Source organism: Salmo trutta, chromosome 30 (assembly GCF_901001165.1).
Source record: "Salmo trutta chromosome 30, fSalTru1.1, whole genome shotgun sequence".
In the NCBI taxonomy this organism is placed as follows: Eukaryota; Metazoa; Chordata; class Actinopteri; order Salmoniformes; family Salmonidae; genus Salmo; species Salmo trutta.
The window spans coordinates 27038924-27062700 of record NC_042986.1 but is presented as its reverse complement, the minus strand read 5'-3'; the positions used below and the strand labels follow the sequence as shown (position 1 = coordinate 27062700).

General features: G+C 41.7%; 2 protein-coding genes across 4 annotated transcripts; both read right to left on the bottom strand.

Moving 5' to 3' along the window:
• Positions 1-787: 787 nt before the first annotated feature.
• On the bottom strand, positions 788-10149 carry LOC115168390 (dual specificity protein phosphatase 7-like). The gene is made up of 3 exons (XM_029723611.1): positions 9443-10149; positions 8399-8827; positions 788-4296 (listed from the first exon to the last, which is right to left on the bottom strand). Exons 1-3 carry the CDS (start codon positions 9807-9809, stop codon positions 3986-3988), a joined length of 1107 nt encoding a protein of 368 aa, XP_029579471.1. The 5' UTR covers positions 9810-10149; the 3' UTR covers positions 788-3985.
• Positions 10150-15391: 5242 nt separating this feature from the next.
• Positions 15392-22367, bottom strand: LOC115168389 (5-aminolevulinate synthase, nonspecific, mitochondrial). 3 transcript variants are annotated; one of them, XM_029723609.1, is made up of 11 exons: positions 22275-22367; positions 20110-20309; positions 19608-19784; positions 19296-19427; positions 17800-18022; positions 17418-17602; positions 17055-17234; positions 16695-16859; positions 16224-16492; positions 15918-16080; positions 15392-15684 (listed from the first exon to the last, which is right to left on the bottom strand). In XM_029723609.1, exons 2-11 carry the CDS (start codon positions 20291-20293, stop codon positions 15524-15526), a joined length of 1839 nt encoding a protein of 612 aa, XP_029579469.1. In that variant the 5' UTR covers positions 20294-20309; positions 22275-22367; the 3' UTR covers positions 15392-15523. The 3 variants fall into 3 exon arrangements, with proteins under 3 accessions (XP_029579469.1, XP_029579470.1, XP_029579468.1); XM_029723610.1 differs by lacking the exon at positions 22275-22367 and adding an exon at positions 21811-22133; XM_029723608.1 differs by lacking the exon at positions 22275-22367 and adding an exon at positions 21039-21162.
• Positions 22368-23777: the final 1410 nt, after the last annotated feature.

The following is a 23777-nucleotide window of genomic DNA, read 5'->3' as shown; positions in this document are numbered from 1 at the left end:
ATGTGAGTTTCTGTGTGCGCTATTGTCTACATATCCATTATTTCATACTCTGAGAACATTCTATTCTCAAAATATTTCATGGATATCCTAACCCCTACTCTCAATGGGCTTTAGCTAGTGGGATACAAGAACCCCACATCACCCTCCCAAAATGTCCAACAGGAACCGAGGATGTAGTGGCAAGCTTTCATTTCCTTTTTTCAAATGAGACAAAGCAGCTTTTGGATATGACAAAAACAGGAAATTACTGAATTTACCTAACAAACACTGAAACGCTCAGTCTGAGAATGAGACACCAGCTCAACATCCATTAAAAAAAAGTTATTCTTAGTAAGGATATTAGTCATCAAGTAGAATGGGCCTTAATTGTCACGAAATGCACATATTCCAGCTCTATGTTGTCTCATCTTCCTCTTCTCTCCAAGCAGAGTAACTGACTGGGAGGGGAAGTGACTGTGTTGTGGTTTCAGAGACCTGTCCATCTCTGCATCCGACGTCCTGCATGGCCACAACAGACAGGAAGCCAGGCATCAGCGTGGACAGAGAGTGAATATCTCACCACACCTACAGCCTTGGGCCTAGTGCTACACAACCCAACACAACACAGACAGACAGTGGCTATCCCACAGCCTACTGAAATAAAGCACCTGGCTGACTCTGCACTGGACTTGATATTCTTCATTATGGATGTTGAGTCATTGAGTGTTGACTGAAAGTAGCCTAAGCTTTGGCACGGCAGTAGACCTGAATAACAATAAGACAGTAATAATAACACAAGAATACATAGCACATTTAAAGGTAAAAAATATACAATATATTTGTTGTATAAACTTGTACATAAATGTCTTGTACACTTAGTTTTACATACACTATACATACTGTAATTGGGTCAATTTAACTTCACATCCTTCATGATTCAGAGAAAAGGTCCCCCGTTACCAAGCGAATCTTATGTACATATTTTACAAACACATACCAAATAAACACACCCCTTTGATGTATTTCAGAGGCTGTAACAAAATACAGATATGTTATATAAAATCCCTGAAAATGTCTCTCCGTGAGGTAAGAACACATCTAGCATCATCTTCACTGGTTTCATTTCATTCCCTCTCTCTCATTCACTAAAACATTCAACTTTGAGCCGACTCGTTCCGAGACATTACTGGCAAAAACAGAACGGATCAAAACACACTGCATGTTTCCCTTAACATGGTTCTGCTAAAGGAAGAGTAGCTGCAAGCTGAAGATTGTGTCTATACATGACTTATCCATGACTTAATAAACAAGGTTCAAATGTCCATTATGGGTCAAAACTACAAGTCATGAATTTCAAGCATGGCATATGACAATCCTATACTATACCCAGGTTCTTGGTTAAAGACTGTTAAGTGTTATGTTAACTTAGAAGGTATGATAAAGGCCACAGGAACAACAGGCAGAAGAGGTACAGAACAGAAATTCAACTTGATTACATGCAGACAATGCAATGCTATTATAATTATTACAATTTACAAGAGCTTTGCAAAACAAAACTATAGGTGTTTCATCTTTAACATTTTGCAGAGGGTGACCTGTCTCAATTCAACAAAGGTAAAACGGTAATGCTCTGACATACTGTATTGCATTCCTACATGATCAAATGTTTACTCTGAAGATGACAGCAAAATAGGGAAAATAACATAGCACTTGTCAACTACTGTTTCCCAAGATCACTCCATTCTGATGTTGAGAGAGAGAGCAGTCGTTAACAGGAACGTTACAGTCATCAACAGGAACGTTACAGTCATTAACAGGAACGTTACAGTCATCAACAGGAACGTTACAGTAATCAACAGGAACGTTACAGTCGTTAACAGGAACGTTACAGTCATCAACAGGAACGTTACAGTCGTCAACAGGAACGTTACAGTCGTTAACAGGAACGTTACAGCCGTCAACAGGAACGTTACCGCCATCAACAGGAACGTTAGTCATCAACAGGAACGTTACAGTCGTTAACAGGAACGTTACAGCCATCAACAGGAACGTTACAGCCATCAACAGGAACGTTAGTCATCAACAGGAACATTACAGTCATTAACAGGAACGTTACAGCCATCAACAGGAACGTTACAGTCATTAACAGGAACGTTACAGTCATCAACAGGAACGTTACAGTCCTCAACAGGAACGTTACAGTCGTTAACAGGAACGTTACAGTCATCAACAGGAACGTTACAGTCATTAACAGGAACGTTACAGTCATCAACAGGAACGTTACAGTAATCAACAGGAACGTTACAGTCGTTAACAGGAACGTTACAGTCATCAACAGGAACGTTACAGTCGTCAACAGGAACGTTACAGTCGTTAACAGGAACGTTACAGCCGTCAACAGGAACGTTACCGCCATCAACAGGAACGTTAGTCATCAACAGGAACGTTACAGTCGTTAACAGGAACGTTACAGCCATCAACAGGAACGTTACAGCCATCAACAGGAACGTTAGTCATCAACAGGAACATTACAGTCATTAACAGGAACGTTACAGCCATCAACAGGAACGTTAGTCATCAACAGGAACGTTACTGTCATTAACAGGAACGTTACAGTCCTCAACAGGAACGTTACAGTCGTTAACAGGAACGTTACAGTCATCAACAGGAACGTTACAGTCATTAACAGGAACGTTACAGTCGTTAACAGGAACGTTACAGTCATTAACAGGAACGTTACAGCCATCAACAGGAACGTTAGTCATCAACAGGAACGTTAGTCATCAACAGGAACGTTACAGTAATCAACAGGAACGTTACAGCCATCAACAGGAACGTTAGTCATCAACAGGAACGTTACAGTCATTAACAGGAACGTTACAGCCATCAACAGGAACGTTAGTCATCAACAGGAACGTTAGTCATCAACAGGAACGTTACAGTAATCAACAGGAACGTTACAGCCATCAACAGGAACGTTAGTCATCAACAGGAACGTTACAGTCATTAACAGGAACGTTACAGTCATTAACAGGAACGTTAGTCATCAACAGGAACGTTAGTCATCAACAGGAACGTTACAGTCATTAACAGGAACGTTACAGCCATCAACAGGAACGTTAGTCATCAACAGGAACGTTACAGTCATTAACAGGAACGTTACAGTCATTAACAGGAACGTTAGTCATCAACAGGAACGTTAGTCATCAACAGGAACGTTAGTCATCAACAGGAACGTTACAGTCATTAACAGGAACGTTACAGTCATTAACAGGAACGTTAGTCATCAACAGGAACGTTACAGTCATTAACAGGAACGTTACAGTCATTAACAGGAACGTTACAGCCCTCAACAGGAACGTTAGTCATCAACAGGAACGTTACAGTCATTAACAGGAACGTTAGTCATCAACAGGAACGTTAGTCATCAACAGGAACGTTACAGTCATCAACAGGAACGTTAGTCATCAACAGGAACGTTAGTCATCAACAGGAACGTTACAGCCATTCAAGGCCAACTTAAAGTAGCCCCATCTCCTCAGCAAAAGTACCATTCAAAGAAATCTCTGTTTGGTCCCAGAAAACATTGATTCACATTCTCCATGGCCAACCTCTCCCTTCAGACCAATGCATTAGCCACATCTGTTAGGAAAACAACTGACACATCCCCATCACAGCTGGAGAATATGAAATAACAGTTAAATCATCTTAGAGTTAGCTCATAATAATGACATTTCCTGCAATAACCATACCATCATTCACTATTATAGACAATAAGGCATCAGAGCGTGGACCAAACAAAGTATGTACTTTTTTTAAGCATACTGGGGAGCACCGTGGCCTATAAAAATCCATACTTAAATCACTTGCATGACAGGTGAGCCTCCTCAGTCTCTCTCTACCAGCTGCAGTTCCAGGAGTCTTTTCCTTTTCCTGACAGGCTACAAAAGACCATGTAGACACTGATGAAGCAACATGGCCGCCAAACCCTGCCTTCTCCGTCTCCTCACGTCGACCCCAGAGTGTCCAACTGGAACACGTTGTGATTGGTCGGCGTGGTGAAGTAGAGCTGCTCATTGGATGAGGAGCGGTTGTCACACGGGCTGTGCAGCCCCAGTGTCCTCTCGAAGTCCAGCAGCTGGCCCATGAAGTTGAAGTTGGGGGAGATGTTGGACTTCTTCCTCTTGACAAAGTCATAGGCGTCATTGAGGGATAGGTTGAGCCTCTGCATCAAGTAGGCCACGGTAACGGTCACAGAGCGGCTGATACCAGCCAGACAGTGTACCAGGACGCCAGACTGCTTGGACCGAGCCTCATCTACGTGTACAAGTGAGGAAGAAGGTCAATATGAGTGAAATAAGACTGGTTTTATGATCAGATCACACATAGACTTCAGACTCTCAGGGCGTGGGGTCTAAGGGCTTGATAGTGTATTCATAAGGCTCAACACACAATAGCTAACATGTAGGCCTGCTTCTTATTGTTTTCTCATGAGGATCAAGGGAGACAGTAAGTAGACCTTTATCTTTGTTGAATGACATCTCCATTTGTCAAAGGAAATATCATTTATAGTGAGTTAATCCCAGCAGGGTGAAACGCCCTGGACTCCACCACAACCAGGATACATCAGAGTAAGACTCATGACCTGATAACCAAACTCAGGCAGCCATAGAGAGTGGAAGCCATGTTTCCTTCCTCTATCTCTAACCCCATCAACAAACTAGTGCACAACAAGCCTGGAAACACCACTAGTACAAACATACATAACCCAGAAGGTTTCCGGTGCTGTTGTGGGTTTCTGTAAGTTAGGGTTTCCCAACTTGGCCCTCCCAAGTTTTCTGAGCAAAAAAAGGAATTATTATTTACATTTTGGGGGGACACAAAAGACTAAAAACACCAGCAAATCAGCTCCAAGTTCAATTTTGGAAATCTGCTCCAAAGTATTTCCATGTGTAATAAAGAGATAATGTAAACTCACCCCATTCCGTACAAATGTGCGCAAATGCGACATTGAAACGAGGCTGCAGAGAAAACTAATGGGACTGTAGCAACTGTGTTGAATTCAAAATCTGGGGTGTGAACTATGTTTCTATTCAAGGGTTGATGGACATGGTAATGGCTCTATAGTATTGGAGAAAAGTTTTTTAAAAACTGACCCTCCGTTACATCGTGACGTGTCATGCCGTAACGTACAGCACGCATAAAGCAACTATTTCTGTCTTACAATCTCTCTCCACCAGGTGTAGCACTTCTCTCATCATTTAAAAAAAAGCAATGGACAGTGACGGAGGTAAGGGGGGATACCTAGTCATTTTTTGCGTCATCACTGCAAGCGATCATGACTCTCAAAGCCGCTGTTTACTTCTGAAGATCACTTTAGCACCACCATAAAAACCCCATTCAAATTCAACACAAACCTTCCAATAGGTCAGTAATGACACATTATATAAACTCTTTATAGTGTTTTATGTACATTTTAGAGGCGATAAGGTGATAAGTTGGACAGATGGAGTGAAAAAAAGCCGTTTCCCCACATCTCTCCTTCTCACTACCACGGATTAGTTTCGCTTCCCCATCCGCCATTTTTAAAAGGACCCGAAGGAGCTCATTGCCTTCTTGAATCATGCAGAAAGGGCAGCGTGGAGGTCTCGTCATTGATTTTGTTGGAAAGGGGAGAAATTGTGCTTTACAATGGTATTGACATTACAGTTGATCTGGAAGTATTACGTTTTTGGGGGGCTAAAATAAGGTCAATTGTATGGACCAAGGCGATGTACAAAAGTGAGTGAGTTTACGTTATACCTTCAGCAAGTATTCATACCCCTTGACTTATTCCACATTTTGTTGTGTAACAGCCTGTATTCATATTGGATGAAATAAGATTTTTTTCCTCACCCATCTACACACAATACCCCATAATGTTGCAAATGTATTAAAAATGAAAGTATTCACACCCCTGAGTCAATACTTAGTAAAAGTACCTTCGGCAGCAATTACAGATGTGAATCTTTTTGGTAAGAGCTTCTCCACTATTATTATTTTTTTAAATGATTCAAGCTCTGTCAAATTGGTTGTTGATCATTGCTAGACAACCATTTTCAGGTCTTGCCATAGATTTTCAAATAGATTTAAGTCAAAACTGTAACTCGGTCACTCAGGAACATTCACTGTCTTTTTAGTAAGCAACTCCAGTGTAGATTTGGCCTTGTGTTTTAGGTTATTGTCCTGCTGAAAGGTGAATTAATTTCCCAGTTGTCATGCAGTGTGTGTAGGTGGCAGGGAAGTCAGGCGCAGGAGAATAAAACTTGATATAAATGGAGTAGTTTAATAACGTAAAACAAAACCTCCAAAACCAAAGTACATAATAAAATAAACGTGGGTACAAGAACCCGTCGCGCACTAATCGAATTTCACGAGCATAACAACAAACAATCTCTGACAAGGACATGAGGGGAAACAGGGTTAAATACACAACATGTAATGAATGGGATTGCAACTAGGTGTGTAGGAACACAAGACAAAACGTCTTGTCTTCCTAAAAATGGATCAATGATGGCTAGAAGACCGGTGACGTCGACCGCCGAGCACCGCCCGAACAAGGAGAGGCATCGACTTCGGTAGAAGTCGTGACACCAGTGTCTGGTGGAAAGCAAACTCAACAAGGTTTTCCTCTAGAATTTTGCCTGTGCTTAGCTACATTCTGTTTATTTTTTATCCTGAAAACTCCCCAGTCCTTAATGATTACAAGCAAGCATACCCATTAACAATTGCAAGCATACCCATAACATGATGCAGCCCCTACTATGCTTGAAAATATGGAGTGTGGTACTCAGTAATGTGTTGTTTGGATTTGCCCCAACATAACACTTTATATTCAGGAAAATAAAATTGAATTGCTTTGCCACATTTTTTATAGTATTACTTTAGAGCCTTGTTGCAAACAAGATGCATGTTTTGGAATATTTTTATTCTGTACAGACTTCCTTCTTTTCATTAGTAATGTGGAGTAACTACAATGTTGTTGATCCATCCTCAGTCTTCTCCTATCACAGCCATTAAAATCTGTAAAGTCACCATTGGCCTCATGGTGAATTACCTGAGAGGTTTCCTTCCTCTCCGGCAACTGAGTTAGGAAGGACGCCTGTATCTTTGTAGTGACAGGGTGTATTGATACACCATGAAAAGTGTCATTACCAACTTCACCATGCTCAAAGGGATATTCAGTATCTGCTTTAAAAAAAAAAAAATCGACCAATTGGTGCCCTTCTTTGTGAGGCATTGGAAAACCTTCCTGGTCTTTGTGGTTGAATCAGTGTTTGAAATTCACTGCTTGACTGAGGGGCCTTACAGATAATTTTATGTGTGGGGTACAGAGATGAGGTAGTCATTCAAAAGTCATAGTAAACACTATTATTGCACACAGAGTGAGTCCATGCAACTTATTATGACTTGTGAAGAACATTTTTACTCCAGAACTTATTTAGGCTTGCTATAACAAAGGGGTTAAATACATATTGACTCAAGGTATTTCAGCTTTTAATTAATTAGTACAAATTTAGAAAAACATAATTCCACAATATGGGGTATTGTCTGTAGGCCAGCGACAAAACATCTCAATTAAATTAATTTTAAATTCAGGCTGTAACACAACAAAATGAGGAAAAAGTCAAGGTGTGTGAATACTTTCTGAAGGCATTGTATGTGACCGTATACAAACGTAAGCAAGGTTTGGGCAAATTGCAGTCTATTTGTAGACTACAAATTATTTGCAATCATGTTCTGGCCTGCTCAATAAACAAATCACCTCGCAGCTGAATCTAGTTGATGATCCCTGCTGTAAGTTTTTTTTTTAAGATTTGTTTTCCATCCTTAAATAACAGACATACTGTATGACACTAACAATGATCCAGGAAGTTCATCAGTAGCACAGGTACTGTCCCTTGTGCCGAGCAAGGGACTTCAGTCCAGCTCTCTTTTTGACCAATACATACCCGAAGAGAGGAGGTGGTGGATGGACCAATATATATATATATTTTTATAGAGAGAAAAAAATTCAAATGAAGACACCAATAGACAGTTATGTTGACTTGTGACATTTGTAACCAGATGTGAAAATAAAAGTAAAAGCCATAGCTTCATCACACAAGGGGGTTTCAGTGATGAGCAATACCACTGGGTATACCAGGAACTTAGCGGTAACAATGATTCAAATCATAATACAAATATGACTAAAATACAACAAGAACATTAGGTGGACAGCAAACAACTTCCTCTTTCTCACTGTAATTCACAGAAGTGTATCATATACTAGGTATGCCTGTGTGTCATTTCCTACAGGCTTTGTTCTCCACATATAGTACTTTTTGGAACACAATGTGATCTATCATGTTCTCCCCCACACAGTAAGTCAGCTACTCACCGATGAAGGATATGGCTTCTGGAAAGAACTGGGACAAGTTCTGACTCCAGTGGTCCGAGATGGGGATCTGCTTGTACGTAAAGAGGCCGTCATGTTCAAACATGTTGGGGAGGTTGGGCGTGACGTTCAGGATGTACTTGATGTTGTACTGGCCCAGCACGTCCAGGTTGGTGGAGTCTTTGGCACAGCCCAGGTAAAGGAAGGGTAGGATCTGGACTGGGAAGGCAGGTTGGATGTTGGGAAGGGGGCTCTCCTCAGACTCGGTGGCGCTGCTCGGCTCACGGTCCGATTCACCATCTGAGAGGTCGGAACTGATCCGGAGACTTCCGAAGCCTAGGACGGAGAGCGGGGGAGAGGAGCTGGGACAGGAGCTGTCCAGGAGGGTTTCACAGTGCTCTGGGTACTCGGTCTGAAACTTCCCAAATCCCCCTGAGATCAAAATAACCAAGGAGTTATAAAATTGTGTATGTGTTGTCCTGTGTATCTCAGCCAAGCATTATATTAATATAATAATTATTATTATTAAAACTGTAACAACAGAACAGAGATTGGGGTCAAATATTATTCGTTAGAGTTTAAATATAATAACTGACAAGTGATCAAATTAAGTAATAGGCTGTGTACTACGTTTTGTTTACTATGAATAACATGTTAACATGTGAATAGGACTGACTCAATAACAATTGTATGCCATCTATACCATTACTGAAAACTGTATGGGCCATAGTTATTTCCTTCACAGCAGAACATTCATGAAATTCATGCCCTTTTCCAACAGTAGCAAAACATGGCGTAGCCATTTTGGAATTTTAATTAAGATTCTCAGTCACACTACTTCTCAAAGTTTGAGAGACAAAAGATGTGGGCTACCTTCAAAACTATGCTGTATTGTAAATACTATCTATATAATTAAAATGGATTGATTTGAGTTGTTTGTCTAAAATATATTTTAACCCTACTTTATATACAGTGCACGGAAAGTTAGACAAGGAATAATCTACATATCCTATTGAAAAACAATATCATGGCAAAAATGTAACTTGCCTTCCAGGTAATATGCTTTACATCCGTCGTCCCATAGTTTCTGAAGAAGTAGTCCCAGAACCGAGCCAGTGGCCCCATCCTGCCAGTCCACAGTGCTCTCATCGTATAGAATCACTGTATCTGTATTGCAACGTCTAACGAATTTCTCCTTGTCATCGTGGTTCGGTATGATAGTTCGGATGGGTATGTTGCCCTTCTTAAACCTTCGCAGCATCAATGCTGGAATTGCCAAATTGATCGCCGTTTCTATGTGGGATGATTCGTAAAGCTCGTGCGATCGGCAGTCCAACAAAAGCAGCGAACTTCCCCCGGATTCCAACTCGAGTTGGAGCCATTCTACGCTTTTACTTTCAGTCACATTAGTCATATCGAACTAAATATTATGTTACATTCATGCAGGTAGGCTAATAATGACGCTACATTGTACACCAAGCGACGAATGACTATTTCGAGGAGAAACACTGGAACATGTAAACTCAAGCATCAAAGCTCAAATGTTTAAAAAAAATGTATCAAATGACCGGTTTGAGCGGGAGCGTTGATTTCCCTCTAGCCACATATACACGCCCAGGTAAGCAACTCCAGCATTTGTTCCTATGCAATAATAACACCAGACATTAACACGAACTATTGAGACTGACAGTCGCACTGCTTGGAGCACGGTCTCCCTTTGCCATTCCGATGCAGAGGAAATGTACTTGACAGTGGAGCAACTCAAGAGAGGGAGGGATTTAAAGACGTAGATGGAGTTTGCAAAATGTGGTTTGTAATCCCTCCTCTAGGCTACTACTGTGTAATAAATAACCTATTTGAAAGTGTATTATCATTTTATTATTATTTTAATGTTATTTTATTATTAAATTAGGTATACAGAAAATGCATTATTCTATCAATCTTTCAATGATCAAAACAGTTTTTTTTTCACTCGTTAATTATGTTAAATATGTAGGCTATGCAACATAATTAATTGCAGCCCACTACCTGCTCATTTCTTATTTGTATGCAGTGATAGTTTTTATTCTTGGCCATGTGTGGTCATATCAATGTAAATATTTGCATATGATAATAAACACGGAGGACCACAGGTTAGCCTATTGACCTTTTTATGTGGATGCTGGCCAAAACACAATATTTGAGATGATATCATCCTGTAACACCATTGAACCTCATCCTCTCCAGTCTCATAGCATGGCATGCTGGGGTAACACTATTTGGATAGTCCCAAGTACATGTTTTGTAGATGTTCTGTAAATGTTCTATAACTGTCAACAACATTTCAACTAACTATCCACTTAGCCTAAACCCCCTAAGCTTAGCCCTGATCCTAACCATAACCCCTATGCTTATTCTAAACCTAACTTAGTAAGCAGTTGCTTATCAACATATAGTTTGTTGATAGTATAACCATCTGTAGATCATCTATATGGGAATATCCAAATAAAGTGTGACCCATGCGTGTTCTCAAAAGAGGTTGTTGGTGGGGGAAAAAATCCCCTAAATTGGCGACTTTCCTTTGATCATTTTTAATAGAATTCCACCCAATTATATGTGTGCAGTATGCTGTCTGCGGATGTTCCTTCCTCTCGCTCTCCCTCGAACATAGCCTATACCCACCCAGTCCCCTACCCTCTGATTTTACCCCGTCATTATGGGATTCATCATCTGTGAACAGAGCCATAGTGGAGTGAATGTTACAGTGAGGGAAAAAAGTATTTGATCCCCTGCTGATTTTGTACGTTTGCCCACTGACAAAGAAATGATCGGTCTATAATTTTAATGGTAGGTTTATTTGAACAGTGAGAGACAGAATAACAACAAAAAAATCCAGAAAAACACATGTCAAAAATGTTATAACTTGATTTGCATTTTAATGAGGGAAATAAATATTTGACCCTCTCTCAATCAGAAATATTTGGCTCCCAGGTGTCTTTTATACAGGTAACGAGCTGAGATTAGGAGCACACTCTTAAAGGGAGTGCTCCTAATCTCAGCTTGTTACCTGTATAAAATACACCTGTCCACAGAAGCAATCAATCAGATTCCAAACTCTCCACCATGGCCAAGACCAAAGAGCTCTCCAAGGATGTCAGGGACAAGATTGTAGTCGTACACAAGGCTGGAATGGGCTACAAGACCATCGCCAAGCAACTTGGTGAGAAGGTGACAACAGTTAGTGCGATTATTCGCAAATGGAAGAAACACAAAAGAACTGTCAATCTCCCTCGGGCCTGGGGCTCCATGCAAGATCTCATCTCGTGGAGTTGCAATGATCATGCGAACGGTGAGGAATCAGCCCAGAACTACACGGGAGGATCTTGTCAATGATCTCAAGGCAGCTGGGACCATAGTCACCAAGAAAACAATTGGTAACACACTACGCCGTGAAGGACTGAAATCCTGCAGCGCCCGCAAGGTCCCCCTGCTCAAGAAAGCACATATACATGCCCGTCTGAAGTTTGCCAATGAACATCTGAATGATTCAGAGGACAACTGGGTGAAAGTGTTGTGGTCAGATGAGACCAAAATGGAGCTCTTTGGCATCAACTCAAATCGCTGTGTTTGGAGGAGGAGGAATGCTGCCTATGACCCCAAGAACACCATCCCCACTGTCAAACATGGAGGTGGAAACATTATGTTTTGGGGGTGTTTTTCTGCTAAGGGGACAGGACAACTTCACTGCATCAAAGGGACGATGGACGGGGCCATGTACCGTCAAATCTTGGGTGAGAACCTCCTTCCCTCAGCCAGGGCATTGAAAATGGGTCGTGGATGGGTATTCCAGCATGACAATGACCCAAAACACACGGCCAAGGCAACAAAGGAGTGGCTCAAGAAGAAGCACATTAAGGTCCTGGAGTGGCCTAGCCAGTCTCCAGACCTTAATCCCATAGAAAATCTGCAGAGGGAGCTGAAGGTTCGAGTTGCCAAACGTCAGCCTCGAAACCTTAATGACTTGGAGAAGATCTGCAAAGAGGAGTGGGACAAAATCCCTCCTGAGATGTGTGCAAACCTGGTGGCCAACTACAAGAAACGTCTGACCTCTGTGATTGCCAACAAGGGTTTTGCCACCAAGTACTAAGTCATGTTTTGCAGAGGGGTCAAATAATTATTTCCCTCATTAAAATGCAAATCAATTTATAACATTTTTGACATATGTTTTTCTGGATTTTTTTGTTGTTATTCTGTCTCTCACTGTTCACATAAACCTACCATTTAAATTATAGACTGATCATTTCTTTGTCAGTGGGCAAACATACAAAATCAGCAGGGGATCAAATACTTTTTTCCCACACTGTACATTCATATAATGCTAAGGCCCTGATTATCTTAGCCTCTAACCTTTTCAGAAACACTGGCCTGGCCTACATGTTTGTCCTGCCAGAAGACATCTCTGGCTCTCTTTCTTTCTGAAAAGGAAGCACAGGATGTGTTTTGTTATAATCACATAGAGGATTACAAAGACGATGATTGCAGTGGAAAGAATCCCCAGGACCACCACTGATGAGTGTGTATTTGTGCTTGAGATAACGAGCGTGTGCACATGAGTGGGAGAGAGTGCGGTGCAGAGCCGTGGGCTGCTGATATTCCCGATAAGGAACTGCAGGGTGTGCATTTACACTATGATGAATGATGTGAGTGTAAGAAAATGAGGTCAAATACAATACAGAACGTAGTGTACAGAAGGCTCTGCCAAGTGCACTAAGGTAGAATGTTTACTCTGCGAATGACATTCTGGAGGACGAAATTAGAGCCTGGGATTGGGTTTGCTTTTTGGGATTGAGACATTTACTTGATTCAGCAGCTTTGATTCAGCAGCTTTTGAGCCCATATCATAAAAAAACATGGTAATTACTAGGGAAATGCCATACATGCATATTTCAAAGTAACCCCATTTAAAAGAATTGTTCCACCACACAACATTAGCAGCCACATGCATACGTTTTCATTTTAAATGCATATCATAATGACATTTACATTTGTCATTTAGAAGACACTCTTATCCAGAGCGATTTATAGTTAGTGCATTCATCTTAAGATGGCTAGGTGGGACAACCACATATCACAGGCATAGAAAGTACATTTTTCCTAAATAACGTAGCCATCGGGAGTCAAGTGCAAGTGCTAATTAAATGCACTCTGAATAATGCTGTGTGTACTGTTGCCAGATGACTGCTCTCTTGCATCCAACTACATACAAGAAACAATAATATATTATACAAACAGATCTGAACTCAAAATGACTTAAAAAGAGGGTATAAACAGTCTCTCAATGCTGCAGTAAAATGACTCTCACTATGATCAATTAGGCCTGGCTTTACATGAGTGGTGCTGGTCACCTGACTAGTGCACTCAGAGAAGCATTCCAACTACATAATACTCTCAGAACGTGAGCTCATGAGAATACTCTCCTTCGGTCTCTCGCTTTCTTAGGAACAGCAGGATATATCTTTGATTTGCCTGGATACTGACTGTCCATGTTTGAGAGAGCTGCTTTGAACCACCTCACGCACCCCATTCATGCACAAACTCTTTTCATGTGCAGATGTTAAGTGTGTAGCTAACCCTCGTAAATAATAGAGAAGTGTTTTTTCTCCTCGTTAATGTAACATATTGGAAATGATGAAGGCATTTGGGTCATGGTGCCTACCCGTTAACCATCACGCTGTTAAACGGCTTCCACCCTAAACTAGAAAATGTGGTCACCTGATGACAGACATTTCTTTAACATTTATATCCTGAAATGTTGACATTATCAATTTGGAACTATTGATAAGAAAACCATCTATATGTTATGGTATGCCTTCAAAACATTGACATAACTTATATCGTCCTTGGTTTTGAAGCTAAGAAAAAAAGTCATACTATCCTGTTGTATTATCCCCATCTAGTGGCACATTGCAGTTGCTGCACACACAGTAGACGAGGAATGCTTGTAGTATGAGAGACAACACAACTCTAGGAAATAAGATGCACTGCTCCTCCCTCTGGTGGAAAGAAGAAAGGCATGTTGAAGGTACTGATCAGTTAGTTATACACCTCAATGACTGACCTACAAGGCAATAGTAATATGCTACTACTTTCACAAGGGTATTCAAACTTTGATAGCATGTCAAATAGGACTCAAGTAATAAAAGGGATTCATGACCAAGTGGCCTTATGAATATGATGTTCCTTTAGTACTTTTGCACAAATCAAAATTGCATGTTGCCCCTTAAGCTTCACTATTTCATAATGTCACATGTTTAGCGTTTGAAAAAGACCCTATGGGGTTTTGAAAGAAAACATGTGCACACACATTAAACAATGAATGACGTGTAATGTTCTGGAGGGTTGACTCTCCATTTGAAGCCCTCTAAACCTAGATTAGTTAGAATGAAAACTGTTAAAACAGAGTATAGTAAATCCAAGAGGTGGCTTGTTCTGCTCCATCTGGGAGCCTTTAGCTTATGCTAAATGAGCAAATATTGAAGGCACAAAGCAGAATAAGTGTACGAGGGGGCACAATGCCACATTTGTCAGCATGTTAAAACACAGTTAAGAGGGCAATTGTACTAAAATTGGAGTAATGGCTCAATGGAATTATTGGGGGAATAGGAACACCCCATGGTTAACATCAACCAGGACTAAAATTACTGACAGACAAATCAGTTGCAAATTCTGAAAAACATTGGATGTCATCCATTTCAGACTAAAATGCGTAGAGAAAATAGTTATCAAAAGTGTGTTCTGACAGTGGTTTCAAATTTGCTGAATCACTCTGGTGAGGTGTGGTAGAGCAAAGTGCATATTTAATGTTTGTCAAGGCTGACATTTGGTTGAGAGACAATGTTACATCATTTCCACGTTGCCAAAATGATAAGATAATTTTCCCTGTCAACCCTGACCGTATCTTTTCAAAATAAATTGTAGTAACAGAACAGTTGCTCAAGAAATACAATAGCAAAAGTATAACTTTCCCCAAACATTTATTTGTAATTAAGAATATTTCATACATGGTGATGGAGTTGTACATTGATAAGAGAATAAATATAGAGAATAAATATAGAGATTTGATATGGGGAAGGGGTATATAATTAACTTTTAGGCTCTGGCTGATATCACGTGACTCATCCCGGTGAAGAAAGACCTCTCTCTCTCGGTCATCAGCTCAAAGTGGAGAGGCTGCTGGCAGAAGTTACACTCCCCTGACGAGTGAGGTTTTAGCTCCAGACCCACCTTCTTCCAGGCCTTCACCAGACGTTCTGTGGCCAGGAACACATTCACATGTACTGGATCACATTTTAGTTAAACTTTATTTAAAAAAAAAATATATACAAGTAAACACTATACCAGATACTGACTTGAGTTCTGAATGCAGTCAGCATCGACAGATTTATCCCACCAAATGGAGGCCATTTTAGCAACATTGAGTAAGTTAAAATCATCCAAATCCAAAACTATTACATGCTAAAAACCACAAAGACTTATTGCTTACCGACAAAGTACTGCATCATCTGGGGAGTGTGGTGTGGGGTGGGGGCGATGCGGAGGACCTCCTCTCCCCGAGCCACAGTGGGGTAGTTGATGGCCTGCACATAGATGTAGTAGCGAGACATCATGATGTCACACACCTCTGTGTTCTTGGCTGCGTCCGCCACCTGCAACAAGGGGTCAAAGATGAATCCTCAGGTGATAAATTAGAAAACGTTTTCTTTAAGCAGAAATATAACAGCCACTGTTGATAGAATGTCCCTTCTCTTGTTTCCATGGTTTAAAACTTGATTAAACAGGCCTGTCTTACACGGACAGGGATGATGTGGCTGGGGCAGTAGACAACGGGCAGGCCCGAGTCCATCAGCATCTGGCGAAGCAGCTTGACATTCCTCTGGTGTTTCCTGCGCAGCACACGGCCCTCCTCCCCCTTCAGGGTGTGGATGGACTCCCGGGCCCCGGCCAGCAGCATGGGTGGCAGGGAGGTAGTGAAGATGAAGCCTGCTGCGTAGGAGCGCACCGTGTCCACCAGGGCGTTGGTACCGGCGATGTAGCCGCCCACACAGCCAAATGCCTTACCTGGATGGGGGAATGAATATACGAGGTAAGGCATAAACCAGGTAAAGATGTTTTTAAATTGATCTGATGGTCTGGGTGAGTTAAATATTTGATCACAACAATATTAATTTGAAGGGGGTGGGGGGAGTGTAAGACAAATACCTACAAAAGGTGCTATAGCAATGACATCTTATCATTATAAGCAAGCCCCAAGTCATCTTACCGAGAGTTCCTGAGATTATGTCCATCTTGTGCATGACGCCGTCCCTGTCGCCGATGCCGCCTCCCCTGGCCCCATACAAGCCAACAGCATGTACCTCGTCCACAAACGTAATGGCCCCAAACTCATGGGACACGTCACACATCTCATCCAGAGGACACACAGCGCCTAGAAAACAACCACAATACAACCTCCTTTAGATTCCCACAATCAGATTGGATAACAGGCAAGTTTTGTATATCCAGTACACATCAGGAAAAGTGCTTTCTTTATGTATTTTTGGTTCTAATTCTGTCTCTATGATTTGTTTAAATTTAAAAATAATAATAATTTTTAAAAAACTGCAACAAAACATAAACCCACCATCCATGGAGTGCACGGTCTCAAAGGCCACAATCTTGGGGGTGGCAGGGTCAGACTTCTGCAGCAGCTCTCGTAAATGGTTGACGTCGTTGTGACGGAAGATGAACTTCTTGGCCCCGCTGTTCCTTATACCCTGGATCATCGATGCATGGTTCCCTGCATCGGAGTAGATCTCACAACCTGGGAGCAAGAAAATATATTTTTATTTTATACAGATCATTTAGAGATCATTTTGTCCATTAGCATGTAATATAATGTACAGTGGAGAACCAGTCATTTTTTAGCTACTATAGAACATGGAATGAAGAAGTGTATGAAAAACTACTAGGTTTGAGTCAGTCGTTTCAGAATCCGTATCAGTACCTGGAAGCATCTTAGCCAGAGTGAATAGCGTGGAGTCATTGGCCACGAAGCAGGAAGTGAAGAGCAGCGCAGCATCTTTGCCATGCAGGTCGGCCAGATCGTACTCCAGGTCCACATGGAACTTACTGGTCCCTGAGATGTTCCGTGTTCCTCCAGCTCCTGCCCCGTGCTTCTGTAATGTATCCCTAAAGAAAGAGAAGAGGCCTTTGATAGGAAATTGTCTTCTTTGGAAAACTACGAGTGGAACTCCACATTTCTAAGATAATGTTATAACTACATGCTTAAAGCTAGGATCTCTGCCCATCTAGTCAACCTCCATCTTAAACCATAATCCTCCTTAATCAACCATCTACATTTCCTGTGACCTGAATGCCCCACACACATGATGGCTTGGTTGACGCGGGGGTGTCGGCTCATGCCCAGGTAGTCGTTGCTGCACCACACGGAAACGTCTCTCTTGATGAGGAGCGACTCAGAGTAGTCGTCTGCCATGGGAAAGGACGTTGCGCGTCGGTTCACTGTCTTAAACACCCGGTAGCTGTGATCTTTCTTCCTGGCATCGATCTTCTTCTCAAAGAACTTGTCGTAGTGGAAGTTGGCAGATGCTGCAAAATAAATACGACGTGTAAGGTTTTGTGACTGTAGTTTGGATGTAGCCTCTCTCTAAAATCAGGGGTACCCAAACAATCGTTATACAAAAATATAATATGTAGCCCCAAGAAATGTTCCCTCTAATCTGCTGAGTGCAAACTTGAATGTTGTGAAAATTCTGTGCAACTTCCGGCGCATGTTTACTGTGAACACTGGAGAGTGTGCCAGCTTTAAGTTACAGTTTTAACAGTGACCAAGTAGGCTACTGTGGCTATTTTATCATAATGTAGGATTACCAGAGTGGCCTACCATAAAAAACTATGGACAAAATGTATCACATAACATTTGAACATGAAAATAGGAGTTCTATCATTCAGCCTACAGTAGCAGCCAATGTGTGGTGTTTAAAGATGCAGGGCTTGACATTAACCTATTTGTCCACTTGTCCTTGAGACAAGGAGGTGACTGAACATTTTGTTGTGTTGTTTGATTCACGACTTTACAAAATAAAATGAATTATTATTCCCATACCATTATTACAAAGAATCCGACAAATTATGCCACCCTCTGCCTATTGGCTACTTAGCTTATTCAAATCTGTCTCAAAATACAACACTTCCCCTTTAAGACATAAAGGTCTTTACACATTTTTACGTGACTCGCTTCTCAAACACAGCTAGAAATGTACACATTTTGTGCTGTTGTAGGAAGAAATAACTCCCACATTGCTGACTACAAATTAGCTTTAACTGGGCTAATAACTCACTAACTAGCAAAGAATATGAACAAATGTGCACTTGTGGCTACAGTACATGCAGCTCTCGGTTTGATCTCAAAACAAGTGCAACCGCTCATGCTGTAAAACAGTCCAGTTCAAAGTGAATGGCCAACATTTGTTGACAATGGTCTGTTTGCATATAGGCCTACTGCAGCTCTGATTGGTTATGGCGCAGCGGTTTGTGTAGAGTATGGGCCTGAGTAGTGCCTGTCAATGCAATAGAATCATAGTCTCCGCTGCATTCTGCCTACAACAAAATATCTTGCACAGTTAGTTTTGCATACTACGTCTTGTATAGTTTGTTTTCTTTCAGTATGTTGCATTGAAAGTGGCTAATATTGTGTTGATTCGATCACAATTCCCACAGTAAAGGGAAACGTTGACAGTGTTAAGTAACAGGGAAAATGCTAGAAAGTTGAGGGAAGTAGAATCTCGTGCATCTCTGCGCACACAGCTTAGAAGAAACATTTGCCCCAAGTGTAAGAGGATACATGTGAACAGGTGCTTACCTTTGGGCAGGTTGTCTTGCAGTAAGTGAGAAACCTTGGGGGGGCGCTGTTTCAGCATGTTCTTCAGGGTGCCTAGGTCAGCCCTGTCAGCGTTGATCAGGTCCACCACAGTGGGATCCACTTGGGACTTCTCTGTATCAATAAAAGGGGATAAACACTGTTAAAGAGTGATTAACTAGACTCCTATGACACATTTTCACTATGACAAATTCCTTGAAAGGTGACTATCCATAACAAGCTTTATAAACAGACACATAACTGACCTCTGCTTACACAACTGAGTGGAGAAGGGCAAAGATAGGTCACGTTTACCTGTGTGGACTTTGCTCCTGTCCTGTACGTCCTCTGACAGCTCGATGCAGGCTTCCCTCACCACGCTGGTGTTCTTCTGCACCATCTCAGCCGCCAGGAAGGGGCATTTAGAGCCCACAGGCTGGCCAACAGGGGGCATGGGGTGGCCCGGGGGCAGCTGGACCCCCTTCTCTGACTCTACAGCGACAACAAGAGGAGGATCTATATTTGATTAACTTAAATACATTAATCAGTCTTTTATTAAATTATTTTGGCCTATTTGGGCACTGAGGAAAATATGAAAATAAAAGAAATGGTGTTGAGCCCAAATAGGTTACATTTATGACTATTTGTATGGGTGAGTTACCAGTGACATTTGCACAGTCATTTTTTGATTAAGAACAATTTGTTTACAAAGCATTGAGCCCTACCATAAGCAAGCCTCAAGCTAGATTAGTAAAATAGCACAACATTGCTCCTCTATGCAATAAAATAAGTGACTATGGGGAACTAATGTGCTCACCATCGTTTGTTGGTGTGGACACTGAGACTGAAGAGGAGAGGGCTCTGGCCAGAGGGCGTGAGGCCAGGTCCATCATCACAGGGCACTTCAGGGCATAGCCAACCAGGGATGACTTCCCTGCCAGCTGCAGGAACGCCCGGGGCACCATAGTCAGGAAGGGGCATCGGCGGATAACAGTGTCCATCTTAGACCCTCTGAATCTGGGAAGGGGAAACGAAGAGACATGTTGGTCTAGCCTATCACTGGAATCAAATAAGATTTCCTTTCTGGTCCCAGATTGACAGCGGATCGGATGGATGGTAGAGCTTGGTGCATTTGGTGAGGCGGTGAAACATGATCAGCGGAGATCTATTTATATAAGTTGGGGGGGGGGGGGTCGTCAGAGAGGGCTACCACACTAAGCTCTGTCTGTGTAGGCTACTATTTTTTTTATACCTTTATTTAATTAGACAGGTCAGTTAAGAACAAATTCTTATTTTCAATGACGGCCTAGGAACAGTGGGTTAACTGCCTTGTTCAGGGGCAGAACAACAGATTTTTACCTTCTCAGCTTGGGGATTCGATCTTACAATCTTTCCGTTACTAGTCCAACGTTCTAACCCCTAGGCTACCTGCCGCCCCACATGAGGTCAAATTAGAATCACCAGGCTTTCATCTCTAGTTGCACGCCTACTTCAAAACAAAACATGAAAATGAAGAGCAGGAAAATAAAATGAATATTCTAATGAAACAAAAACTTTGTCCTAAAACAATCAGTCCTCAAGAGATCTAAAGAAACCAGACATTTAGACAAGACAAGGCTATATTGTATTATGAATATGAACAACCAAAATATAGCCTATCATGAGCATAAAGATCAATGCCAAGATGTTGAAATTCATAAAAGTCCAAATAGTCTCAGCCATTAAAAACAAACAAACATTCCTTACCTGAAAACATCCCATTCCACTTTGACCAAACAGAAGGAAAATAACTTTCTAAACATGACTGAACAGATACTAAACTAACCAACATAGAGAGAAGAGTAGATGTAAAATGCTCATAGCCCGAGGCATCACTTTCATTCAGCTTGTAGTCAGCTGCCATTGACAAGAGGAAAAACAGGAGGGCCACTCAAGAGCCTGCCTGAAACCATGGACACCAACACATAAGACTACAACAGCTGAGAGGATACTTACCAAACAAAAGACAGCACAACCATCTGTCTGTTCAAGTGAACCATTGTAATATAACCTAGGACTACCATCCCATCTATATTATCCCTCTTTATCAAACCAGGGGCTGGGTCCATGTTGCATCACAGCTCATGTAATGCAAAGACCCACTGACACTGTATGCACAGCCACAGCCATTGCCAGTCTTTGTTAAATAACTATGGTCTGACTATCTAGCAACAAGTCAGGTGAGGTACCTCTACCCTCTTTTTTTCTTCCAGGAATCATAGCTATACTATAGACCTACTCACTGCTATGAGCAGTCACTGTAAAGGTCATAAGCCAATTAGCTGGGTGCTATATGGCATGATCACTTTGGATTGGTTACCCTATCTAAATTTGATAGAGGTCTCTTAGACATACCTACATGAATCAACATTTACCAATGATCAAAACAAACTCAGTGAAAATGAATAAGATAAAATAATATCTATGAGCTTCAACATTGATATGATTTGATTGACAAAACTATAGCTTACTTACTTACTTTCAACAAGTGTGCAACAATTTGCAGGCTTCCTTCAAAAAGCAATGCAATTGTGTGGTTGGACAACTTTCTGATCGAACACTAGAAGGTAGCTAGAACCAATCGTTACCATACTCAGAGCAGATAGAGCATTTACACACAAACCGGAGCCATGCTTTACGTCTAATACCCTTCTATTTGGCAGCGTCCACAGCGTGATAACGTCTCTACTTTCTCTCTGATTAGCAGCGAAAAGAGATCAAGGTCAAACTTGTCTGATTATTATCCAGACTGTCTGTGGCTAGCTAACCAGCTAACGTTAGTTGTGGATAACTGATGGAGGATGCGCATGCAACAACAGTCCAGCGAAGCCACTAACTGGCATAAGCAAGCAAGCTGGCTAGCTAGCTACCTACCTACCTACCTACTTACTTAAACGGTGCACATTCCGTGCAGTTATTGGTTTTAAAATATCGTTTGTTTACCAATTGAAGTTTCTCTGGTCTCGGTCACACACTCTGCCTGGATTTCAACAACACTCTGTCCGATGACGCCGGCGCTGTTTTACACGCAAGGAGCCACGCCTGCCAAAGGCTCGTCGATAGCTGCTATAGCCACATAAATTGAAATGGGCGGGGTTTATCTTCTTAACATTTTATTTTAAACCTAACCCTAACCACGCTGCCAACCGTATACCTAACCCTAACCACGCTGCCAACCGTATACCTAACCCTAACCACGCTGCCAACCATATACCTAACCACGCTGCCAACCGTATACCTAACCCTAACCACGCTGCCAACCGTATACCTAACCCTAACCACGCTGCCAACCGTATACCTAACCCTAACCACGCTGCCAACCGTATACCTAACCCTAACCACGCTGCCAACCGTATACCTAACCCTAACCACGCTGCCAACCGTATACCTAACCCTAACCACGCTGCCAACCGTATACCTAACCCTAACCACGCTGCCAACCGTATACCTAACCCTAACCACGCTGCCAACCGTATACCTAACCCTAACCACGCTGCCAACCGTATACCTAACCCTAACCACACTGCCAACCGTATACCTAACCACGCTGCCAACCGTATACCTAACCCTAACCACGCTGCCAACCGTATACCTAACCCTAACCACGCTGCCAACCGTAAACCTAACCCTAACCACACTGCCAACCGTATACCTAACCCTAACCACACTGCCAACCGTATACCTAACCCTAACCACACTGCCAACCGTATACCTAACCCTAACCACACTGCCAACCGTATACCTAACCCTAACCACACTGCCAACCGTATACCTAACCCTAACCTTAAATGATGACCAAAAAGCAAACATTTTTTGTTTGGGTGCCAATTTTGACTTTGTGACTGTGAAATCTGACTTTGTAGTTAGTGTTTCATAAGCACCAATGATCACTGTCTCCATCTGGTGGTTATATGGTGTTACATATTATTGGTTAAAAACGTTTTCCTGACAACATGACAATAGGAAAAATGGTATAGAAAAATGGTACTCACAGAAGGAAACGGGTGGAGGCATTACCTTTGACTAGTGGCCACAAGAAGCTGGGTGCACAATTATTAGCAGCTAGTGTCTGTATATCACAGTGCCTAAACACACAAACAGGATTTGTTTGATGATATCATAGCATTGTCCTCTATGGAAAGTAAAGTCTGCAACACCTCCCTAGAACTGGACCAGTCAATACTTCCATGAGACCAACACAACTTTAGACAATACTTCCCCCCTACCTACAGTTGAAGTCGGAAGATTACATACACTTAGGTTGGAGTCATTAAAAGTCATTTTTCAACCACTCCACAAATTTCTTGATAAACTATAGTTTTTGCAAGTCGGTTAGGACATCTACTTTGTGCATGACACATGGCATTTTTCCAACAATTGTTTACAGATTATTTCACTTACAATTCACTGTATCACAATTCCAGTGGGTCAGAAGTTTACATACAC